The 22,624-nt window shown below is 43.7% G+C and overlaps 1 protein-coding gene across 2 annotated transcripts in view; it reads right to left on the bottom strand.

Moving 5' to 3' along the window:
- Nucleotides 1–4,498: 4,498 nt before the first annotated feature.
- Nucleotides 4,499–22,624, bottom strand: part of DRD3 (dopamine receptor D3) — a 36,417-nt gene continuing 18,291 nt past the window's right edge. Inside the window, exons 3-7 of one of the 2 annotated variants that reach the window (XM_024735380.1) lie at nucleotides 17,707–17,849; nucleotides 10,473–10,669; nucleotides 5,981–6,116; nucleotides 5,834–5,881; nucleotides 4,499–4,695 (exon numbers count right to left, since the gene is read on the bottom strand). In XM_024735380.1, the coding sequence (XP_024591148.1) occupies nucleotides 4,499–4,695; nucleotides 5,834–5,881; nucleotides 5,981–6,116; nucleotides 10,473–10,669; nucleotides 17,707–17,849 (721 nt within the window). Of the gene's footprint in view, nucleotides 4,696–5,833; nucleotides 6,117–10,472; nucleotides 10,670–17,706; nucleotides 17,850–22,624 lie in introns of both variants that reach the window. The other variant, XM_024735379.1, reaches the window with a different exon arrangement.

Here is a 22,624-nt window from a genome sequence, read left to right as displayed (position 1 = left end):
TTGTGCCCCAGTTTGGGAAGATCTCACATGCTGCGGAGCGGCTGGGCCCGTGAGCCATGGCCGCTGAGCCTGCGCGTCCAGAGCCTGTGCTCCGCAACGGGAGAGGCCACAACAGTGAGAGGCCCGCGTACCACAAAATAAATAAATAAATACAATTAGCTATTTAATCTTTCAATGGTCTATGTAGAAGGCTAGGTCTTCAGGTCACCATTTTACTAATGAGGAGGTTGGAACTCATAGAGGTGAAATACTTGCCCAGGGTCGCTTGTCCCTGCTAGTCCTCCAGTCTTTTTGATTCATTTCTGTCCATTGTTTTTCCCATAAGCTGGTCAGAGAACCCTTGGGTTCAGCCCAGCGCCCTCTCTGGGGCACATCCATCCTCAGTGGCCTATGGCCGTCTCTCCACTCCTCCCAGTACCCAGCAGACTGCACAAAGCAGGGACTTGATGCACAGTGGTGGAGGCTGGGTGATTAATTGAGGTGAGGGTAGGTGGAGCGAGAGGCTCCAGGTCTTGTGCTTGGCACAGACTTCAGGTTCGGCCTCTGCCAGTGTGTGCTACAAAGCTGAGCTGCCTGGCATCACCCTCAACTGAGTCTCCGTGGCAGGAGGTAGTCATGGAAACTCACTCCCTTTCTAAGCTGATGAGGAGAGAATTAGGTAGAAAGGGGGAATCAAATTAATTGCCTGTCATCTGCTCTCTGCTCTCTGTGTGTTGATTCAAATTAAGTTTTTTCAGTTTTCTGATGTCAGCAGATACCATACGATCAGAGCACAGGCCTGGGAGTCAGGATCTCCAGGAAACAGCTAGTTTTTAGCGAGTCCCTTAACCTGTCTCTCTGTTTAGTTCTGACCCAAGCATTCAGAAAAACAAATCTCTCTGCCTGACCTCCCTTGGTTTCTGACCTAAACTCCCTGAACTGCCTTATTTTAATCATCTTTGACTCTACAGACACCCAACCAGCCATCCCTCCTCTTGTAGACAAAAGAGAAGAGAATTCAAATCAAATTCTGCGTTTGCTGAAATTGACTGCAGCTCAGAGAGAGGTAGTTAAGTTAGTCAGTGATAAATGTTCTGTGATGCATGTTGCCCACCTGGAGGAAGGTGGAGGCAAAATCTTGAGATTTTCTGTGAGAGGTGTCACCACAAGCTCAGCTGCCACCTGAGCAGAGCCAGAGGATTTCTCCAAAGATACGGCCCTTTTCTTTCCTGTGCTATCTGTAAGATCTTTTCTCTACAGCCAGTTGGAATTATTTGAGATTCCTTGCATGTTCCTTACTTGTTTGTTTCTTTAACTTCTCAGATGTTTTCTCTGCTGAGAACACTCTTCCTACTTTTTCATTATGTCTCAACCCTGGCAACACGTCTGTGAAGCCTTCTCAAAGCAGAATATGGGATTTCCAGACACCATGAATTCCCTTTATTATAGATGACAAGCAGGCCATCACTGTACACGGGAATTCTACCTCCCCAGTGGTCTACAGGTTTCTGAAAGCAAGGACTATGTCTTCCTTGATCATGTTCCCAGCACCAAGCATCTTGCCGAACACATAGAAGGTAATCAATCTATTTATTGAATAAGGGACTGATTTAATAAATGAGTGATGAATGGAATGTTTTCAGGATGGTGTCTTAGAAGAAGAAAATATTTACTAAGGTCTAGAGTTGAAGGTTGATTGTAATCTGTTTGGATTTCGATGCTGTTTGCATTTCACCCAAGTAGAATGGACTGCTGTGAGGTGTCTTTGGGCTCCAGACCTGGTTTGCCCCAAGAACTCTGCTCTGCTTTATTCAGGCCAACATGTCTCCAGAGTCATACTGGCTCTGAAAGTAGAGAGCTCTGAGGTCAAGCGTACTGATTCATGTTGGGAATGTAGAGTTGGAAGAGATAGAATGCAGAATCCCAGGATGAAGTGGCTGAAGTGAGTGCTTGGGAGATGTGTTTGGGATTCCCCTAGGAGGCTCTTCCTGGATCAGAAGAAAATCCCGGGAAGGAGATGTTGTCTCCTAACAGATACTATCTAGGGAAAAAAGTGCCTCTCAGTTTAACGATGGAGATGACAATATGATTTTATCCTTGTGTCTGTATGGAGTTTATAGTTTTTATGGGCTTCTCAGGGAGTAGGGTAAAGTAGAAAGAGCACTGAACTAGGATTCAGAGGATTTGAATGCTTGTGTGTCATTATCCAACCATGGGACAGCAATTCCTGGCCTCGCTTTCCTTTTCTGTAAATGAAGGAGAGGGTAGAACCAAATACTCCCTCGGGTCTGTTCCATGATTCTACAAATATAGGTTATGCATATCCCATGTGACTGGTTCAGAGGTTGAATATGGCAGGACAGTGAGAGTAATGCCTTGTGCTGGGTTCTCAGGAGAGTCTAAGGCGAAGGTAGGTGGGGCAGGTTAAGGCTCTCCCAGGGATCTTGCTCCATCTTTTTCTCCCCACCCCTTTGCCACTGTGGTGGGAGGCAGTGCACCATAGTGGTTAATTGCATGAGCTTGGGAATCAGGCAGGCACGCCCTTGAATCCCGGCTCTGCCACTTACTGACTGTGTGACCTGAGGCAAATTTCTTAACCTCCCTCTGTCTCAGTTTCCTCACCTACAAAATGATGTTTATCTTCCGAAAGTCATCATAAGGGTTGATGACCTGATGTAAAGAAATGCAACAAAATATTTGCCATCACTTTTCCTCACAAATATATGAATATTGATGCTGTTTATATTTCTCTCTGTAAAACTCTGATTTTGACATGAAATTCTGTGGTCTCTCACCCCACTCTCCCACCCATTTGCTGTTTATTTTGATTGAAAAAACTTAGGAATCACGTACTTTGACTTCTTCTGATATTTAATTGTCTCGGTCCCTAGTTCTGCTTGTACCATAAACCTGTTGAGCTAGACGGCTCCAGGTACAAGAACTAGTGGACAGACAGCATTGTTATGAACGATAACATCTAAAAATATTGGCATTAAAAGCATTCAGGGGTAACATAACTGACTCACTGGGCGGGGGGTATATATTTCCTCCTTATACACTTAAGGGTTAGAGGAATAAGAAGGGGCAAGGGACACCTCAGATTCCATATAAAACTCCTGTGTATTTTGAGGTTTTAACAGCACTGCAGCAGGTATCTGTCACGCCTATGCCCTAACAGGTCTTAACAGTAAATTCCTTGAAGCTCAGGATGATAACATTTCATGAATTATCTACAGATTGTATCTTGATTCTGTAATCAAGAAGAAATAGCTTCTGTAGGTGAAAAGGTAAATGGGAGGATATTCAAGTTTCTTATAAATGCAATTTTGAATGACATTTACACATTGTTTCTATTATACCTTTAATCTCAGTTGTGAGAGGATGATGTTTAGCGTCTGCAGTAGGACTTTACAAAGACTGTCCATATGATGGCTTTGGACAGCTAGTCTGTCTCAGTTCTTGTGTCCTCTGGCAGTTTACGTGGGTCCCTACCACCCTTAGACAAGTAACCTGCCAAATACAGGAGCAGGCAGTGGGCTCCTTGAGCGCAGGAGCTGTCTTATTCAATGTCATATATCCAGAACCTGGGAGATGAATGGCACCTTGTAGACACTTAATAGTTAATGGGTTTCAGGGTCTGAAAGTATTGGATCTCTGTTAAGCAGGAGATGGAGACACCTGGGTAGGAAAACCTCACGGAGTTATGAAAACACATCTAAAGCACGCTCTGAACCACAAGATTCGACAGTGATACTGTCGTGGGCATTGCCGTTCCTTTGTCACTTAACACCCCCATCTTAAATTACTCTGGAACTGAGACTCTGAGAGTAAGGAAATGGCATCAAAGGGGCTTCTTAGCTAGAGCTGAAATACAGGGGGAGCAAGGTTTGAAAAGGAAGCCCAGGTCCCAGTGTGGGACCATGTTTCCCTCAGGGTGAGGAATTTCCCAAATCAAATGTAGCCAATCAGGTCTACAGAGAGGTGGAAGCATTGGCCTTGCTATTGTATTTCAGGATGCAACGAATGAAAGGAATGACCAAAGAGAGTGGACCCATGAAAGTACAAGGTTAGCCTGACAGTTAATTAGAAGTTTGAAGGAAGTGAGACTGGCTGTCTGCAAGACGGTTTACTGGCTGAGATTTCAAGGACCCTTGGCAAGTTGAGAATGATGAGATCTGTTCATTTTTCCTTCGCTATAATGAATCATGCCTCTGATGAAAATTGTGTTTGTGTGTGGAGTCATGTTCTATCATCTTCTCGCCGAATTACTGCTTATCACTTGGGGGCCTCCGAACGACTTGAAGATTGCCAGAGTGAAGTCAGAGTTTAGCTGGGGAGGTAGAACTGTCTGTTCTGGAGGAAGCAGTTCATTACACCTGCTACTCAGGGACATCTTGCCTTCGGGAATCTTCTTCCTGCCACATGCCAGCAGACATCGCACTGTGTTTTGAGCAGGCCCTGGCCAGTGGCCCGGTGGCCTGGCAGCTAAATGTGGGCACAGGGAGTCTTCCCTCCTCCTTCAGCAAGACAGGATCTTGAGGAAGGCTTTTCGGAACTCGATGTTGAAGGTGGTATAGATCACAGGGTTCAGGGCGCTGTTCACGTAGCCCAGCCACGTGGTGGCACTGTAGAGCTCTGGGGACACGTGGCATGCTTGGCAGTGGGTATTGAGAATGTGGGTCAAGAAGAAGGGCAGCCAGCAGACAATGAAGGTCCCTAGGTCGCAAAGGAAGAGAAAAACTGGGTCAGGGGTTTGTTTACTCCCTTTGTTGTAACATGGAAATGAGTCACAGTTGTCTACTTTACGGCAGCTACTACGCTGGAAGTTTCACATACCCTTTTAATTTTTACACCAACCCTATGAAGCAGGTGTGATTAGTCACTTTTTTTTTTTTTTTAGGTGAGAAAACTAGATGCTAACATCTTTGATTCATCCCAAGCCTTTGCTCCTAAATCAGTTTTCTGGTTTGATCTTTAGATAGTCCTTCGCTAGTCTTTTCTTCTTCTCAATTCAATTCAAATATTTATTTTATGTCTATCCATGCAAGACATGTTCCTAGGCACTGATAGGAAAAAAGACCTTAAAGATGCAATTCATATAGTTAAGGTTGTTGAGGGGATTAACATAGAGGTTCCCTGGACATGAGAAGTCCCTAAGACATGAATAGTTTGGGGCTTGTCTGTGACAGTGAACAAGATATGTTCACCGTCACTAACTCTGTATGGTACCACAACTTATCAATTTTTAATTTCTTTATTTAAATAAATTTATATTTTTCTACTATAAAAACCAGCCCTGATTTTATACAGTATGGAAAACTGGGTAAATATGCAAAAGTAGAAAGAAGTGAAATAATCACCCACCACACAAAGACAATCACTTTTGACATCTGAGTGAATTAATTTTCAGTCTTTTTTTCTCTGTATTTAAAATAATCTAGATGTTATAATACCATATGACAGTAGTCTTTTGGCATTCTCACATTTTTCACTTAATATTTTAAAATAGGTAAGCAGGTAGGAAATATCCAGTATGTGCTAGATGCTTTTAATGAATCATTATCTTACTTATTATTTGATTTATCCATTATAATTCCAAGTGATAGACACGACACACAGCTCAATTATGTGACTTGTTCGGTTTCATAAATTTCAGTCTAGGTGTTTTGAATTTCCACCAGAGCTAAGATTTATTCACAAACTCTTTTCATTTACATTATAAACATTTATAAATATTACAGTCGTTGGATTTCCAATTTCTGTTAAATATGGTTACCTTAGTATCCTCCACCAGCTCCATTGAACTCAACCTAACTCAACGTAATCCAACCCATCCCAACTTAACCTGACTCACCAAGCACCATGACCAGCATCTGGGTTGCCTTCTTCTCCCGCAGTGGCACTCCCCGAGGTTGCAGGGGGCCCAGCTTCAGGGATGTCGACAACCTGCCATTACTGAGTTTTCGAACCTCTAAGCTGAGCTTAGGTGCCATGGTGGGGCTGAGGGAGTTCCGAGTCCTCCCCTCCCTTTTCAACTCTCCTTCCCCTTCTTGGAAGCCTGGTCTTCCCAAGACAGTATCTTGGCAGATGCTGTAGTAGCGCTTCAGCTCCATGTGTGTCTGACCAGGGGAGAGGGGCTGTAGGTGTAACAAGAGAGGGTCCTGACATTTCTGGGGATATTGTTTATCTTCTGAATGTTCCTGAAAGAGAAACAGAAAGCAATGAAGGAAGAAGGAGCCATCATTGTGTGAAACCTACAGAGGGTGCCTCTGAGAGTGGTGGGCTCATGGGAAGTTAAGGTAAACAAAATCTGCTTCCGCCTTTACAACTCAAAAGCACCTACCACATAAAGAACATTTGAGAATCACGATAATCCCTGGAGGAGGGCAGAATACAATTATAGCCTGGCCTTTTTAAGGTAGAATGACCTGGATGCACAGAGGAAAATGTTAAATGGCACCATTGAGATGTAAGCAGAAAAATCTGGAAAGTGGGAAATGATAAGGCAAATGACTCAGTTTCTTCAACAAATAAATTGCAGTGACAACACCACCACCACTCACCAGGTATGGGTCTTATTTGAATTTTGATTCAAATAAACCAACTATAAAAAATCTGTAAGACAATTGGGGAAATTTTAACATTGACTGGATATTTAATGATAGTAGGGAATTATTATTAAATTTTTTAGTGTGATGTGGTATTGTGGTTACGTGTTTTATGAAAGAGCCCATATCCTTTAGAGAGCCTTAGAGAAATATGTTTGGCTGAAATGTTGTTATGTTTGAAATTTGCTTCATAACAATCCAGTGGGGGTGTGTGAATGTAGGTGGGAGTGTAGTTGAAAGAAGACGGGGCCATGAGTTGATAATTGTTGGAGCTGGCTGATGACTACTGAAGGCTTAGTTATATTTGTCTTTCTACTTTTTTAGTTTTGAAATTTTCAATAATAAAAAGTTTTAAAAACCCAGGATTTTCATCTCAGCTTCCTCCTTAGTTGATGCATCCTGGGCAAGTTAATTAAATGTCTCTGAGCCTCATTGGTAAAACAGAAAATAAATGAAAAGAAACAGGTTTGGGATGAACAGACTCTGAGAGTAGGAAACTGAAGATATGTGAAAGTTTCTGGTATTTTGGGAGGACGTGTGTGTGCCAACGTCTGAACTTCTTTCCATGTTTGAAAAATCAGATGCTGTGTCAATCTTGAGTAGAAGGCAGGACTCCCCAGCACCCTTAGCAAAGCCATAAAAGCCAGATATTCACTTTCCCCGACCTCCCCACTGGGCAGCTAGAACTCTGGTACCTGAACCAAGCCCAGCCAATTGGAGATTCGCACCTACAACCTTGAATTAGAGCTCATGAAGCAGGGAGACTTCAGAATTCATCTAGCAGTGGTGACAGTCAATGTTCAGTGTCCTAGGTATTTGAACCAGATTCTTCCTTAGGCATGAACAGTATCTTCTGAAGCTGTTCTTCAGCCTTCTCGTTGAGTCTGAGCTACTTGATATCCTTCCAGTAAATTCCTTTTTTACGTAAGTTAGTCAGTGTCAACAACCAAGAACTTTCACTAGTCTCTCCTTAGTTCAAGGAATCATAGTTTTCTAGACACACAGGGCTGGTACACTGTACAAACTTAGAAACATTGTTGAATAAATGAATGAATGTAAGTGGGCTTCAAGATTATTTAGTGTCTTAAAAACTGTGCTCCACAGAGGTGTTTGTAGGAATTCTATCATAACATAGTTTTTTTTAAATTTGGTTTTCATTTTGATGGAATTTTCTAATAATTAATGTAAGTATACCATGTTTTATCTGAATGACCATTTGTAACCAAGATTATATTTTATGATTGAGCTGGCATCTAGTGATCTTCTAAAAGATGCATTATTTCTGAAACTAAAGGACTAGGGACAAATTTTTGAGAGTGCTTATGAAATCTCAGATTTGGGACTTCCCTGGTGACCCAGTACTTAAGAATCCACCTGCCAATGCAGGGGACATGGGTTCGATCCCTGGTCCGGGAAGATCCCATTTGCCGCGGAGCAACTAAGCCCGTGCGCCACAACTACTGAGCCTGCGCTCTAGGACCTGCGTGCCGCAACTACTGAGCCTGTGTGCTGCAACGACTGAAGCCTGTGCGTCGAGAGCCCATGCTCCACAACAAGAGAAACCACTGCAATGAGAAGTCCATGCACCACAGCGAAGAGTAGGCCCCGCTCGCTGCAGCTAGAGAAAGCCCACACAGCAACGAAGACCCAGCACAGCCAAAAAAAAAAAAAAAATTTATGAAATCTCGTATTTGAGAACACTGATCTAGTATAGCTTGTCTCCATTTCACAGATTTGGAAATTCAGTCATGTAGAAGGAAAGTGATTCTTCCAAGACTCTATATTGATGAGTGTACTTTTCAGCTCTCTCTGCAAACTTTTATCACCACCTCCATGACTGACATGAAGAAACATTGGATTGCGTTGGATCTGCCTGGCAGAGCCCTCCACTCCCAGATGGCAGGACAGAACCTAATTCTCCACACTCCAGACAACGCCAGCTTCTTGACTCTTCCATCTCTCCTCCATAGTCAACGGTTTTCCTTCTTTTGGCCTTGGAGCCTTCTTGGACTTTAAATCTCTTATCTATTAAAAAAAATCGTTTACAGCAAGAGTCTGTAACAGCTACATCCGGCCCATGTAAAAGTGGTTACTTAACTATACGGAGATTAGACAAGGCTTAGACATTCATCATCATGGGTTTTTGAAGCTTCGTTCCTAATATTTACTTGGCTGTGGAGCTCAGGGAGAGGAATACTGGTCTTTTATCTAACACCTTCAGGCTCCATGCAGCACTTGGCTTTCTTGGGGCTGGTTTGAATTGGAAGGATAAGAACCAGGGTGACTATGAAATTGTCTCGGTTTTCCCCATATTTAATGGCAAATACGGCACTTGAAGGTTTCCCATTAGTCTCCCTTTTCGGCGTTTCTTGGATCTGCCCATGTCTGTTTCAGTGATGCCCTGTTTCCTCTAATGCAGGTTGTTCTGGATGGTATCTTCACAACACATCCAAGAGTCATTGGCTCTGGTCATTGGGATCTACCTCAACAGTCCTATGCTTTTGGAATATTATTTGATAATGCCTATTCTGAAGCTCAAATCAGGTAGAGTCTCAGATCTGTTATTTATTACAGATGCAAGTGTGAGCTTGGCGCTAAATTTGATTTTGGGGTGGAAGCGGAATTAAGTCAAGCCAATGACTTGAGAAAGGGTCTCTTATTCTTTTCCTACAGTCAAAGGCATGGCTTACTCACCATTTTCCCCATGGCATCTGATGGAAATCTGGCCCTTATTGAAAAACTGTCACATAGGATGCAACCGTAGCCAGGAAGACTAGGGTGGGTTGAAGGAAAAACAGTTGTGGGTTAAGCTCTACATAGTTGGGCCATATAGGTGACAATGCTTTGAATACAGTGTGTTCATATCCTCCGTCTTGGGTCCTGACCTCCTATTTCGCAGGGGCCAATATTTTTGCTCTACGCAAGTCTTGGGACTTTGAGTTCGAGGTTCTGATTCTCATTCAAGTCATTATAGGTTGATCTAGACATCCAATGTGTACCTTCCTTCAACATCAAACTCAATTCTTACTCTATGAAGCCTTTCCGGAGCATACTGACCTTTATCTTCTCATAACCTCTCCAGCATTTAGTATTTAGATGCTTAGTTGTCTTCATCTCACATTTGGCAAACGTCCCAGTCAGTGCTGGGCTGCTCATTAATTTTGGGTGGAGGTGTGTTTTATCGACTTGTCTAAGATTCTAAGCTACAGGAAGGCAGAGGCTGTATAATATTCCTGCTGTCTCTTCCCTAGAAGATTGCAGGTGATTGGTATTCATCCATTCATGCTTCAAGTACACCTTGAAGCATGTGCCAGACACTGGAATGAGCAGAATTCACAGCCCAAGCAATCAGAAGATTTCAGTGACCTTCCTTTTCAGAGCCTTGAAAGACCTAGTAAAATGTGTCATCAGCATCTCCCATTCCCTCATCTGGTTAGTGCCTCAACACAGAGGCAGATCTAGAAAGGACAAGAAGTTTCAATGGACCCCCCAGTGATTCCTGATGTAATGATCTGGCCAAAAAGTCATTCCTGGAAACCCGGCATCAGCCAATGGTAAAGCTACCACACTAAAACTTCATACCTGTGTGACATCTGAACAGCTGGCCATTTAGGGGCAATGAAAGACTTTGAAGGGGAGCAGAAGAAGCCCAGAAGCTATCCTATCATCTTGCTAAGTCAAGTGTGCTCTAGGGAAGACTATCAGTGCACTTTTGAGATTTGATTTCCTACCTTTAAACCCTAGCCAATATCTGCAGATTAAAAGGTGGGTATCAGATGTGGGTCCCCGATGTGGCAGAACAGGCAAAAGCATGCACTGCTGGACACAAGGCTGGAGGCCACGGGGCTGGGTGTTGTCTTCCTTCTGCCCCTCCAGGGTGCTTACCTGTTGGGGGAAGCCGGGCCTGACGCTGATGCACTGACTGTTCTGTCGAGTGAGGATCCGTTTCCGTCTCCTCTGTCTCAACACCACGTAGATCCTGGCATAGACGAGGACAGTCACTCCAAAGGGCAGGTAGAAGGACACCACTGAAGAGTAGAGGACAAAGTCAGGGTTGGAGATGGAGCAGATGCTGGGGTCTCCTGTGAGTGAGAGAAGGGGAGAAAGCAAAGTAGTTGGCCAAGTATGGGACTTCGGTGGGGAGCACAAAATATGACCCCACATCATGTATGGTGTCTCCACCATCGAATCCACAGTAGAGCTTCGAGAAGCACTGGCCAGTCCCACCTACCCCCTCATCATGTCCTGGTCTATGTGCTGCCTCCTCCGTGGAGGCTTCCTTGCTTGATTTTCTCAGTCAGGAGTGACTCTTACTTCCTTTGTGCCCCACAGCCCTTTACTGTGCAATTAGCACACATGGCCTGATTGTTAACTCGTGAGGGTGCCATCTCAGACACCTACGTCGTCCTCTCGCTGAGAGTAGGAGGTCTAATTCATTCCGATGTCACGCACAGTTCACTAAAAAGAAAATTTACCGATGATCACATGCCAGACACTGCTCTACAATGGGGCTGCAAAGATGAATAAGACACAGTATCCTCCCTTGAAGGAGCTCCCAGTCTAGACAGACAGACGATCCCTTCCGTATGCTGCGCTAAGCGTCACAGAGGAACGCGGCCTGGGAGGCGGGGGTCGGGGGGTGTCACAGCGCAGCAGAGCAGAGGCTCCCAGGAGGGATGCGGCCCCCAGAAAAGGGCCTGCCTGTGTGGAGGCATCAGAGGGTCGTTGCATGCAATGAAAGAAAAGAGGAAGGCTTCTTTGCTGAGAATGCCAGGTCCCCGGTTTTGAATCTGAGTTGTCGGGCAGGTGGTGGCTGAATACAGGCAAGTCTATTTCTCGGCGAATCCCAGTACTGCTCAGGGTTGAGATGGGAAAAGGGCCAGTAAACCTACTGTCATCATGGGCAATGTGAATCGAGGCACATCCTTGCTTTATGTCCTGAAACGCTCCTTCCTCCTTAGGGGGCCCTGCAGCTTTGTCTTCTTCACTAGCAGATGTTGAGACCCTCCAGTAGCCAGAGTAAGGCCTACAACTTGCCCCATCTTGAAAAAGAAAGTGGAAGGAAACTAATATCTTCCAGGTGATTCCAAGGGCTTTAGACACATTATCTTACCTAATAAATGTGCAACATGACGTAGGCAGGTGCCATTACTGTCTCTATTCTCAGATGAGCAGACCAAGGCTCAGAGCTATTCAGTAAGTGGCCTAACAACACACAGTCTGGATGTGTTCCTCCAGTCATTTTGACCCCCAAACCAATGTTCTTTCTATGATTTTGACTCTCCACCTCCCTCTACTATTGGGACACGACAAATTTGCACTTCGTCCTGTCAGCAACAGGTGTTGGCACATCCAGCCAATCTTAATAAAGGGATGGGCATTCTCCAACCCAAACTCTGGCCTCGGAAGATGCAGCCTCAGATGTGAACTGGTGGGGACAGGGCCGTGGCCACATGGTCCCCTCATTCTGCTTCTTGGTCTACGGAGGTAGGTAGAGGCCAGGCAGCCTGAAGTGGGAGACCCAGGTCTCCATTTACTAACTGTGTGACCTTGGGCATGTTACTTAACTATGCCAAGCCTCAGTTTCATGGTCTGTAAAAGAAGGACAAAAATATTGTCTCATGTAGTGGTTGTGAGACGAAATGGTAACTATTATTATTATTTATTCTTTACTATTATTTATTATATACTTCCTCTGAGCTTTTTGAACTTGAAAGGGAAGGTATCACTTGGAATGAAAATTTGGAGAGAGACTTATAGGGAACAATATTTGTGGGGGAGAGAAGGGAGCAACAGCTAAGAATTAAAACAAAATGAACAAGAAAGCATGTATTCAGTGCTCAGTCAGGCATTTTAATGACGGCACTGCCACCAGAATCTTTATGAGCTACTCCTAATTCTCTGATTCTCTTGGTAGGGGGGTAAAATTCAGGTAAAATTAATGTCATCTCACCAAAGCCTATATCATCATCTTTTAGGAAATGGCTCATAAAACTCTGAACAGTGGTCACCAAAATGGCATCTTCTGGTCTTCTAGGGGAGTGGGGTTGGGAGTAAGGATAGGGAGGCAGCTCGAGGTCTTTCTGAATCTGTAAGGAGCCATGCTGGCAGTGATCACCCCTCCCCTGCCGTCAGCTCCCCTGCTGTCAGCGTCTGACTATGATTGAAATGCCTCCTCTAATGAGGAGGTACCTCAGCACGTTTTGTAGTGAGAGGGGGTCAGAGGGGTGGCAGGGTCACTTTCCCCCTATTCGTCTTGTCACCATCCTTGGTGTGCTAGATAGTCCCCATGCGTCTCTGCAGATATACCATCTACCCTTCTCTATCCTCCTCTGGGCTTTGGGAGGCTGACCTCTATATTTTATATATTAACTACTACATTTAAAAAGCCAGGAGCCAGAGTGGGCATAGTATGCTTCCATTTGTGTAAACATGGACACACACACACACTCACATGTGTCCATGCACGGGTGTGTGTATGTACTTGCTTCACGCGTGGCGTGCGGGATCTTAGTTCCCTGACCAGGGATTGAACCCATGCGCCCTGCAGTGAAAGCTCGGAGTCTTAACCACTGGATCTCCAGGGAAGTCCCGAGCACTATCTTTTAAGAATATGGGTGTTCACTTCTAGGGAGGGGACAGGGGGACTGGCAATCTAGGGTAGAAGGGAGACGTACAGGTAAGTCTGTATATATACCTCATTATACCTTATGTTTTATCATGTGCAAGTATTTATTTTTCCATTAAAAACACTGAAATATTGAAACGTTGAAATATTGAAAGGATATGTATGAGAAACAGAGTGAAGAGAGAGCACATAGCTATTTCGAAATCGCTGATCAATGATCTTCAGTATACAGTCCCTGAACTTGCATTGTCATCCCTTCCTTCCTTCCCTACCTGAGAAACAGCCGCCTGTCCTTAGACAGAGTTTTGCAGCCTCTCCCAGAATTTCTCCATGTTATGCGCCCCGTGAGGCCTGTCAGCAGGCAGAGTGATGCTGGAGGCCGTTGGGCAGTGAATGGGGCCCTGCCCCAGCCTCCGCCAGGCCTGGCCTGGGTGTGTGTCCTGTGGGCAGTGCAGAGTGAAACACCACACACGGCCAATTCTGAAAGCTTCTCTCTGCTGAGTCCTGAGGAGGTGGTGAGGGCAGTGAGGCCCCCAGGAGCTAGGCTTCCCCAGGAGATGAGGTGCTTTGTCTTGATTATTTAACTGAAAGGGTAGTGTGCTGTCAGCATAACAGTTATTGAATGCATGAATACATGAATGATGAATAAATGAGCAAACTGTACAGATGAACATTTTCCATAAACACATCAGCGGTCACTAGCTGGAGCATAATAGGGAAGGCCAGGAGGCTACCCCCCATCCTCCGCGACTGGGATGTTTATCCCAACTAATCTCAACAGCTAAGGAGGAAAGAATGATGATGAGGACTCATCCACTGACTCATTCAACACAAGTTTACAGAGCGCCCGCTGTATTCAAGGCACTGTGCTCGGTGATACACTAAATATCTTTCGTGGGCTAGCCTGGGAACTTGAGTCCCACAGTCATGTGAATGGCAAAGTCAAAAGCAAGTTGAGTTGAGAGATTCATGAACTTCTAGCTCATTGAAGGATTTGTCCTCAATTTGTTTCCAAAGACAGGAGATCTTAATGAATTTGATCGAGGAAGAACCTAGTATTCTCTTTGTGCTTCTCAACCAAGTCCCCCTACCCCCAGATGCAGGGTTCTGAAAGCCAGGTGAGGCGTTCTATTGCTAAAATCTAAATAGCCCTCCTCCATTTCTTTGTTTCAGAGGAAAGTTAAGTCAGTTGGTAGGACTTTCTCAACTTTAAGTTCTTCTGCCCTTGAAAGTTTCTTAAACCCTGGTCACCAGCTATTGCTTATCCATTCTGGAATTTTTAATAACCCAATAACTATCTGATTTAACAGAAATTTAAATACTAGTTATTTTTCTTATCTGTAAAATAAAAGGGTCAGGGATCTTTCAGGTTTCCTCTAGTACTAACACTCCATCCTCTGCTGCTATCAGGGGCTGTTGATGATGTGATATTTGGCTCCTGACTGCTGGGTCTCTGCTGGGACCTGGGGCGACACAGGTCAGCCAGGCCCCACAGTCCTGGAACTCTCTGTGACCCAAGATCCTGCTTTATGTGTGCATCCAGACATGCATGTCACTCTTTTTTGGGCAATAAGAGCAATTCCAAGATAGAAGAACCTGAAGTTCAACTTTCCTCTACGTTACATTCTCTGACAATTCATAGTCCCACGTGGCAGCCCATTTCCTTAAAAGAAGAGCCCTGCCAGAAAGTTCTGTTTTGTGTTGCACCTCATGAAAGTCCGGCCACTGCCAATATCAGGTGTTGTTGGCAGTATCCTGCCCTTTTCTCCTTCTCACAGGAGGAGCAGAAAAAAATGGCCAAGAGAAGTCATTTATATTGGGCTTTTGAATGAACTTGGGAAATTCCTTAGAGCTGTAAGAGGTGCTGGAGGAACCCACATCTATCAAGATAATGAAGCTTTGCTGTGAAGGTCAGACTGAGGCAGAGAATGCCAGTGGGGCTTCTCTGCCTTGAGTCCTGCTTACGAATTCCCTGAGAGCAGAGCAAGGACTACCACTGTTTAGATATCCCTTGGAGCAGGGACATAGTTAAATTTTGAGGCACAGGAACTTTTCTAATACATAATAATAGTAACAACAATAACACTAGCTAGTATCTACTGGGCTTTTACAATGGACCTGACACTTGAGCACAATACATGAATACGTGGAGAGCCTACTGTAGCCTAATTAATAAATTTATAAGTAAGAGACAGAGAGAGAGAGAGATGAGAAAGAAGTGAGCCTATACGTGGTAAGTCATGAGCCTTTTTTGCCTTCTCAATTCTATATTTGAAAATCCTTTTGGAAAGATTTTTCTGAGTTTTGTTTCTGAAACAATAATGATCTCACTGGTGGCAACAACACTGCATTAGGTCCTCATTCTTCTTCACTTTATATGTTGACTTTAACTGGGAACTCTGTCTTATGTCAGATTTTGACTAAGTGTTACCAGGTGTGTGTGTGTGTGTGTGCCCGCTCGTGCACATGAGAAAGACCGCCCCTGCCAGCCTCTAAGAATGAGGAAGAGGAATCACTCGGCCCAGCAAAAGTTGGTGGGGCTTTGCTGCTGGCCGGGTTAAGGACTGCCTTGGTCTAGCAGTGGTAGGAAGTGGCCCATACTACAAATTCCAACTTAGAAGGCATTTTCTCATAGAAACATGGATATAGAAGGTGGCTTAGTTATTGGACTAACCCCCAAAGCACATTTAGACTCATTGAAATGGTATTTGAGCGCCAGAGCCAGCTTCTACAGTCGTGTTAGAGAATGTCGCCTTGGTGCATGTGCGTTCACACGCATGTTTGTGCTTATAACGTGACACTGGTGACTGACAATGGGAAGCATTAAAGAGTAACGCAAAGACAATACCAACATATTTTAGGAACACCCTGAGTTAACCAGGCACATCTTTGTTGGATAACTTGGCTACTTAACCTCTAATGCTGCAGAGAAACAAGCCTAACCTTGAGCAGGTGATATGTGTTTGGCACATCTATGGATGTTATCCCAATTTAATCCACACTTACTTGTAAAAGAACTCTGTGAAGGAGGTAGAGTGGAGTTATAACATATGTAGGCTTAGATTCTAGAGTCAATGAAAATTATAGGGAGTCAAAATTCACCCTGAATCACATATAAAGATACGCATGGTTTGATTACAACCCTGAACAGTAATAAGTAAAGACTTATGACACATGCAGTAATATGTCATCTATTATAAAGAGTTCAACCTAACATACAATTTTAGAGATGAAGTTGCTGGACTTACTTGTAGGAGGCCATATATAAAAATAAATATTGAAAACTTCCTAACTAAATACATAGACCTAGTCCACATACTTGATTTTGTTCAAGTTTATCCTGTGCTATATTGTTATCCCAAATTTATCAACAAGGAAGCTTAACTTAGAAAAGTGAAGTAGCTTGTTCAAGCAGACACAGCTGTTAAGCAGCCGAACCGGAGTTTGAATCTAGATTTTTCTGACTCCAGAGCCTCCGTCTTCCTAAATGTATTTTGACTTCTAAATAATTGACCAGCAAATGACTCTTTGAAGACTATATATAAGTGAAGATTTGCCTGTATTTATATGTAATGTGTCACCTATAATATATCTGTATACACATAAGTACACAGCTACGTGACTTGTACATATATACCAGCAATTCATGAACCTGGAACATAGTAGGAATTGAATGAATCAATTCAAATGGAGAAAATAAGGAATCCAGATGGACACTAGAACATGAGTCAATCAGTTCTCTCTTAGTGAACACTGTTTATTTTCAATACCTGTAACTATACTATATGTGCTCATAGTTTCCACTCAACACATGAAATTCTTGAGGCTGAAAGATGGTCATGGAACAGACACTGAAGGCACTGTGAGGTGTCAGTTTGGATTGGTGTCATATCTAAAATCCCAGACAACTCAGATATACACATTGTTCATCCATTTGTCCGTCCACCCATCCATCCATCCATCCCATAGAAGATGTACCATGTGCCAAGCACCATGGCCAAAATTTTTGTATATTAAAAAATATAAAATACATCCTCCAGTAATTTAGGAATTCATCCTAGTTCCCAAACACCAGAAATGATTTTTATTGAATAAAAAGTTAGAACTGTATACCCTACTCCAGGGCTTTCATGATATGTTATTTTGCATTGTAAATCCATTACGAATTACCATCTTTTCGTTAGTAAACTTCACCTGAATTATTCATATAGCATAGTTTTTTAACTGGCACATTTCTTCAAATGAATACAATGGCTTTTCTTTCAAAATAGGAGTAAGCAGACTTTTCATTAATTGGGGCAGAACGTGATTCCTGTGCCCTTAATTGAAGAGGTTTTGTTGTCTATTTTATTTGTAATCAGCAAAGGCCAACGCTTTGCAGTCTATAGCATCCTCGTTTGATTATATTGACCAGGGGTCAGAGCACCACTCACAACCATTCAGATGTGCTGTGAATCACGCCGCTATTGGAAGTGGGGCCGTCATTGTTACCTGTGGTGTTGAAGCCAAAGAGGAGAGGGCAAGACACAGCAAAGGCCAGCACCCAGACAGCCGTGATCATGAGGGTCACACGCCGACAGGAGCTCTGTCCTGTGCCATGTTGGTAGTGAACTGGCATGACCACTGCAGTGTACCTGTGAAAGGGAGGGGAGAGAGGATAGACATGATGAGAAAGGTTCTAAAGACAAGTTGAAAGAGGTTACTAGAGAAATACTCAGGTTGATACTTGTGGTAGGAGAAAAATAATTTGGTTGGAGAAACTTAGAGAGAAAGGGGTATTTGAGCGAACATAGCAGAAAGGCTGAGACAAGATAGATGAAGTACTCATTGAGAGAGGTGAGCAGAGAAAGGGAGAAAGAATAAAAAGCATAGCATAGCAACACTGGGTTGCCGGAGAGCTTCTTACCAGTGCTGGTTGACGGCCCAGCATATCCCAGCCTTATATTCACACACCCTTAATCTTGAAGACTCTAGATGCTGGTTTGTGTGCCTTTACGTTCTCCCACAGTTTTTCAGATCATGATGGAACTGTGCCCAAAGAGGATGTTTAGCCTTGCCTGTATCCTAACATTAATTCTAACCCTCGTAGTGACAACTATTCCAAGTAGCAGAGATCTTGTAAATAGAGATGAGTAATATCCAATGAAGGCTTATTTTAAAATCAAGTTTTCATGCTGTCTTAATCTGCTTGGGCTGCTATATCAAAAATACCATACACTGGGTGACTTAAACAATAAATATTTATATTTCACAGTTCAGGAGGCTGGGAAGTCCAGCATCAATGTGCTGGCAGATTTGGTGCCTGGTGAAAACCCACTTATTGGCTTGTAGACGGCAGTCTTCTTGTGTTCTCACACGGTGGGAGGGCTGAGGGGAGCTCTCTGGAGTCTTTTTTATAAGGGCACTAATCCCATGCATGAGGGTGGAGCCCTAATCACCACCCAAAGGTCCCACCTCCTATACCATCACGTTGGCAGTTAGGATTTTAACATATGAATTTTGGGGGGGGGCACAAACATTCGCTCTACAGCACATGCTTTTACATGGTCAAAGCACAGTTTCTTATTCTTGTTGGATATTGTTGTCTTTTCTGTGGTATATCCACACATACATTTACAGCTGCTTATTGGACTTACCTGCACGATTGCTCCATGGTTGTCCCAAACTCAAATTATCTGAAATATATCTTCCTATTTCCCTACATCTCTTAATCTGCTTCCACTTCCTGCCTTTCTTCCAGACATCCACACCCAACGCTCAGGCTTTTTGACTCTTCTTTGGCCCTTCCATATCATTGCTCACCCATTCATTTAGCCTTTCATTCATTCAATATTTATTGAGTTCTCACTATATACCAGGTCTTATTCTGGAAATACAGAGATGTGCAAATGGGACATTGTCTCTGTCCTTACTGAGCTGGGAGTTGAGTGGAGTAGATAGATGAAAAAAATGCTAATATAAAATGAGTATCACGAAGGAAGTAAGCTGGGTGATGTGTTTAAGGATAGTGGAGGATGTAAAGAAGGGGCAGATGACATAAGTGGGTAGGAAAATGAGTGGGGTGAGAGGGAGCCAGTCATGAGGGAAGGTAGGAGAAGAACATTTTAGGCAGAAGGACAGCAGGTCCTGTAAATTTACCCATTATGGTATCTTCCCCATTATCCATGCATTTCTTTTCTACCACTTTTTCTCTGTGATGGCCACAGCCTCCTGGCTGGTCTCCTATTGCTAAGTCCCCAACTAGATTTCATCATGTCCACCCCACCCCATGTTCCCCCCGACTCAGATGAAAACTGTCTGAAATAGACATAATTCTAAGATGGCCCCCAAGATCTATGCACTGTAGAACTAGTAGAAATCCTGTGATTAGATTACAAATCAACAGACTGAGTAAATCAAAAAGGAGATTATATTGGGTGAGCCTGATAATTATCAAGGTGAGCCCTTGAAAGGGACTGAGCCCTTCCTTAATTCAGAGAGATTCAAAGCATGAGAAATTATCTTCCTGGCCTGCAAGGGGCAAACTGCCATATTTGGGAAAGGATCATTTGGCAAGGAACGGCAAAAGGCCTATGTGAGCTGAGAACAGCCCCTGGTTGACAACCACCAAGAAAGTGGGAACCTCAATCTTATAACTGCAAGGAACTGAATTCTACTGACTACCTGAATAAGTTTGGAAGACGAAAACACAAGTCAGCCTACACCTCATTTTCAGCTTTGTGATACCTTTAGCAGAGAACCTACCTACATGGTGCACAGACTTTTTGACCTGTGAGATTAAAAATGGATATAAAGTCACTACATTTGTGATAATTTGTTACACAGCAACAGAAAACAAATACAACGTCAATACTTAGCCTTCCTCAACATGACCCCAACTTGCCCAGCCAACCTGACCTTCCGTTGGACCCTGACACTTAACATATAACTGCAGCCATACTGGCCTAGTGACGGGTTATCTTCAACAGTCTTTGTTCAATCCATTATCCCTTTTCCTTCCCTGGGTAGCTCATTTTTTCTCTCCTTTAATCCCAGATCAGCTCTCCAGTAACCTTCCCAGTCCTTCTATCTTACAGAGACCTCTAACTCTGAATGCATAGCACTCCTATGCCAATCAATCACGTTGCCCTTCTGACTGCATTATTGGACTTGCCTCATGGCTGGAGAGAGATAGACCCCATAGGATTTAAGTTACTTAATGGCTCAAATCATCTTATAGCCTTGGTATTCCATATAGGTCCTTGTACAAAGCAAGTAGTAAGAAGCTGTTGACTGCCTCATGGACTCTGAAGGCCTCCTTCCTCATAAGAGGACAATTCTAATCCTAGCCCAGCTCAAGGGATCTAATATATATAGCTGGGTCTACATATGCTCAATTTTTATTTATTTATTTATTATTGAAGTATAGTTGATTTACAATGTGTTAGTTTCAGGTATACAGCAAAGTGAATCAGTTATATATACATTCTTTTTCAGATTCTTTTCCCTTATGGGTTATTACAAAATATTAAGTATAGTTCCCTGTGCTATACAGTAGGTCCTTGCTTTATCTATTTTATATATAGTAGTGTGTATATGTTACTCCCAAATTCCTAATTTATCTGTCCTGTCCACCTTTCCCCTTTGGTAAGCATAAGTATTTTTCTATGTTTGTGAGTCTGTTTCTGTTTTGTAAGTAAATTCATCTGTATCATTTTTTTTTTAGATTCCACATATAAATGATATATGATATTTGTCTCTCTCTGTCTAACTTCACTTAGTATGATAATCTCTAGGTCCATCCATGTTGCTGCAAATGGCATTATTTCATTCTTTTTTATGCCTGAGTATTATTCCATTGTGTATATATGTACCACATCTTCTTTATTCATTCATCTGTTGATGGACATTTAGGTTGCTTCCATATCTTGGCAATTGTAAATAGTACATATGCTCAATTTTTCATTGTCTCGTCAGTGTCCAGGGAACCTGGAGGCCAGATGCAGAGCAGGAACCCCCTTAGCTCCTCTTGTACACCTCAAGGCTTGGGGCTGAGGAAGGGAAGGACAGACCCTGGGCTGGAGGCGGTGGGGTAGTGCTCCCTGATGCTCCTCCTATATGTGCCAGCCACCTGACTCATCTGCCTTATATGCATCTGGCCTTAGAGTTCACGTGTTAACATTTGTATCCCCAAAGAGCAGCCTGAGAGTCAGCTCTGAGGGCTCAGATGGAGGCAGACTCTGCAGAACTTGGCCTTGGCACCCTAACATGTGACAGAGGTGGCTTCTTTGTCAAGAGGGAGAAATAGAGTCCTTATTTAATAAGGTCAAATTACGATCCCACCACCAGCCTCAAGGAAGGCCCATGACAACCCAGTTCCCTTCTCCTGATGCACATACACTATAGATCCTCCCTTGAATCCCTAACTTGGCAATAAAGGAGCAGGGCAAGCAGCACCTGGCACTCCTCCAGGCCTCTCACTCTCTCAGGACTTCCGACTCTGCTGGGGCAGTGAGCTGGGGCTTCACGTCAAATATGTCAACCAGGGTCTGGCCCTTAGCAGTGATCCCTGAGGCACCGTAGAGGAGAGGCTGAGCCTGAAGCCCCGCAGCTGTCCTGGCCAAAGAGCTGATGAGGGTCGGGAAGGAAAGGTATGGCACACTTCTTCCTGTCCAGACCTGTTGGCCTTCATTTACGTAATGACCTTGGATGTAAAAGAACCCGACCATTCCATAATTTGGTAGTGTGCTGCTAAATGCCTAACAACTGGCTCTGCAGGTGGAAAGAAGCCCTAATTTATACCATTTGTCAATTTCTGTGGTACAAATACTCCCACCCTTGTCCACTTCAAGTTACACCAATGGTTTAATAACCGGCTCAAAAAACTAAAATTTTGTCAATCAGTTCCCACTAGCCATTACAAGCTGACTCCAAGCCCACCACTGAATGTTGCACACTTTCCAAGATCCGCTTTAATATTCAGCAACTTCTTGGAGACTCCCATTAATTCAATGAGTCGGTAAGTGTAGGGAGCATTGGCTCCTTTTTGAATCAAGGACATAGAGAGGTTACATGATGAAATCAAGTTCCCACAGCTGGTGGTACCAGTCTCCGAGGCCAGGTCTCTCCTGGGTGCCCTGCTCCCTGTCAAGGGCACTGCAAGTCTCTGAGGCCTTACGGGGGACAAGGGCTTCCTCAGGAAACGTGGCACTGAAAGGTGGTTTGTACTTTGAGAGCCTCACGGCTACCCAGAACTGAGTTTCCCCATCAATTAGCTTGATTGTATTAATTTCCGGGGGTCCTGTTAAAACACATATTCCAAGGCCACACCCTTGGATACTTGTTCCACTCCAGAAGTTTGTATTTTTAACAAGCAAGTGCATCTTACAAGATTAGACAAGTTGGAGAAAGTCAGACCCCCCCCCCCCCA

This window comes from Neophocaena asiaeorientalis, unplaced genomic scaffold (assembly GCF_003031525.2).
Source record: "Neophocaena asiaeorientalis asiaeorientalis breed wild unplaced genomic scaffold, Neophocaena_asiaeorientalis_V1.1 scaffold136, whole genome shotgun sequence".
Lineage (NCBI taxonomy): Eukaryota > Metazoa > Chordata > Mammalia > Artiodactyla > Phocoenidae > Neophocaena > Neophocaena asiaeorientalis.
This window is presented reverse-complemented; position numbering and strand designations above follow the sequence as displayed.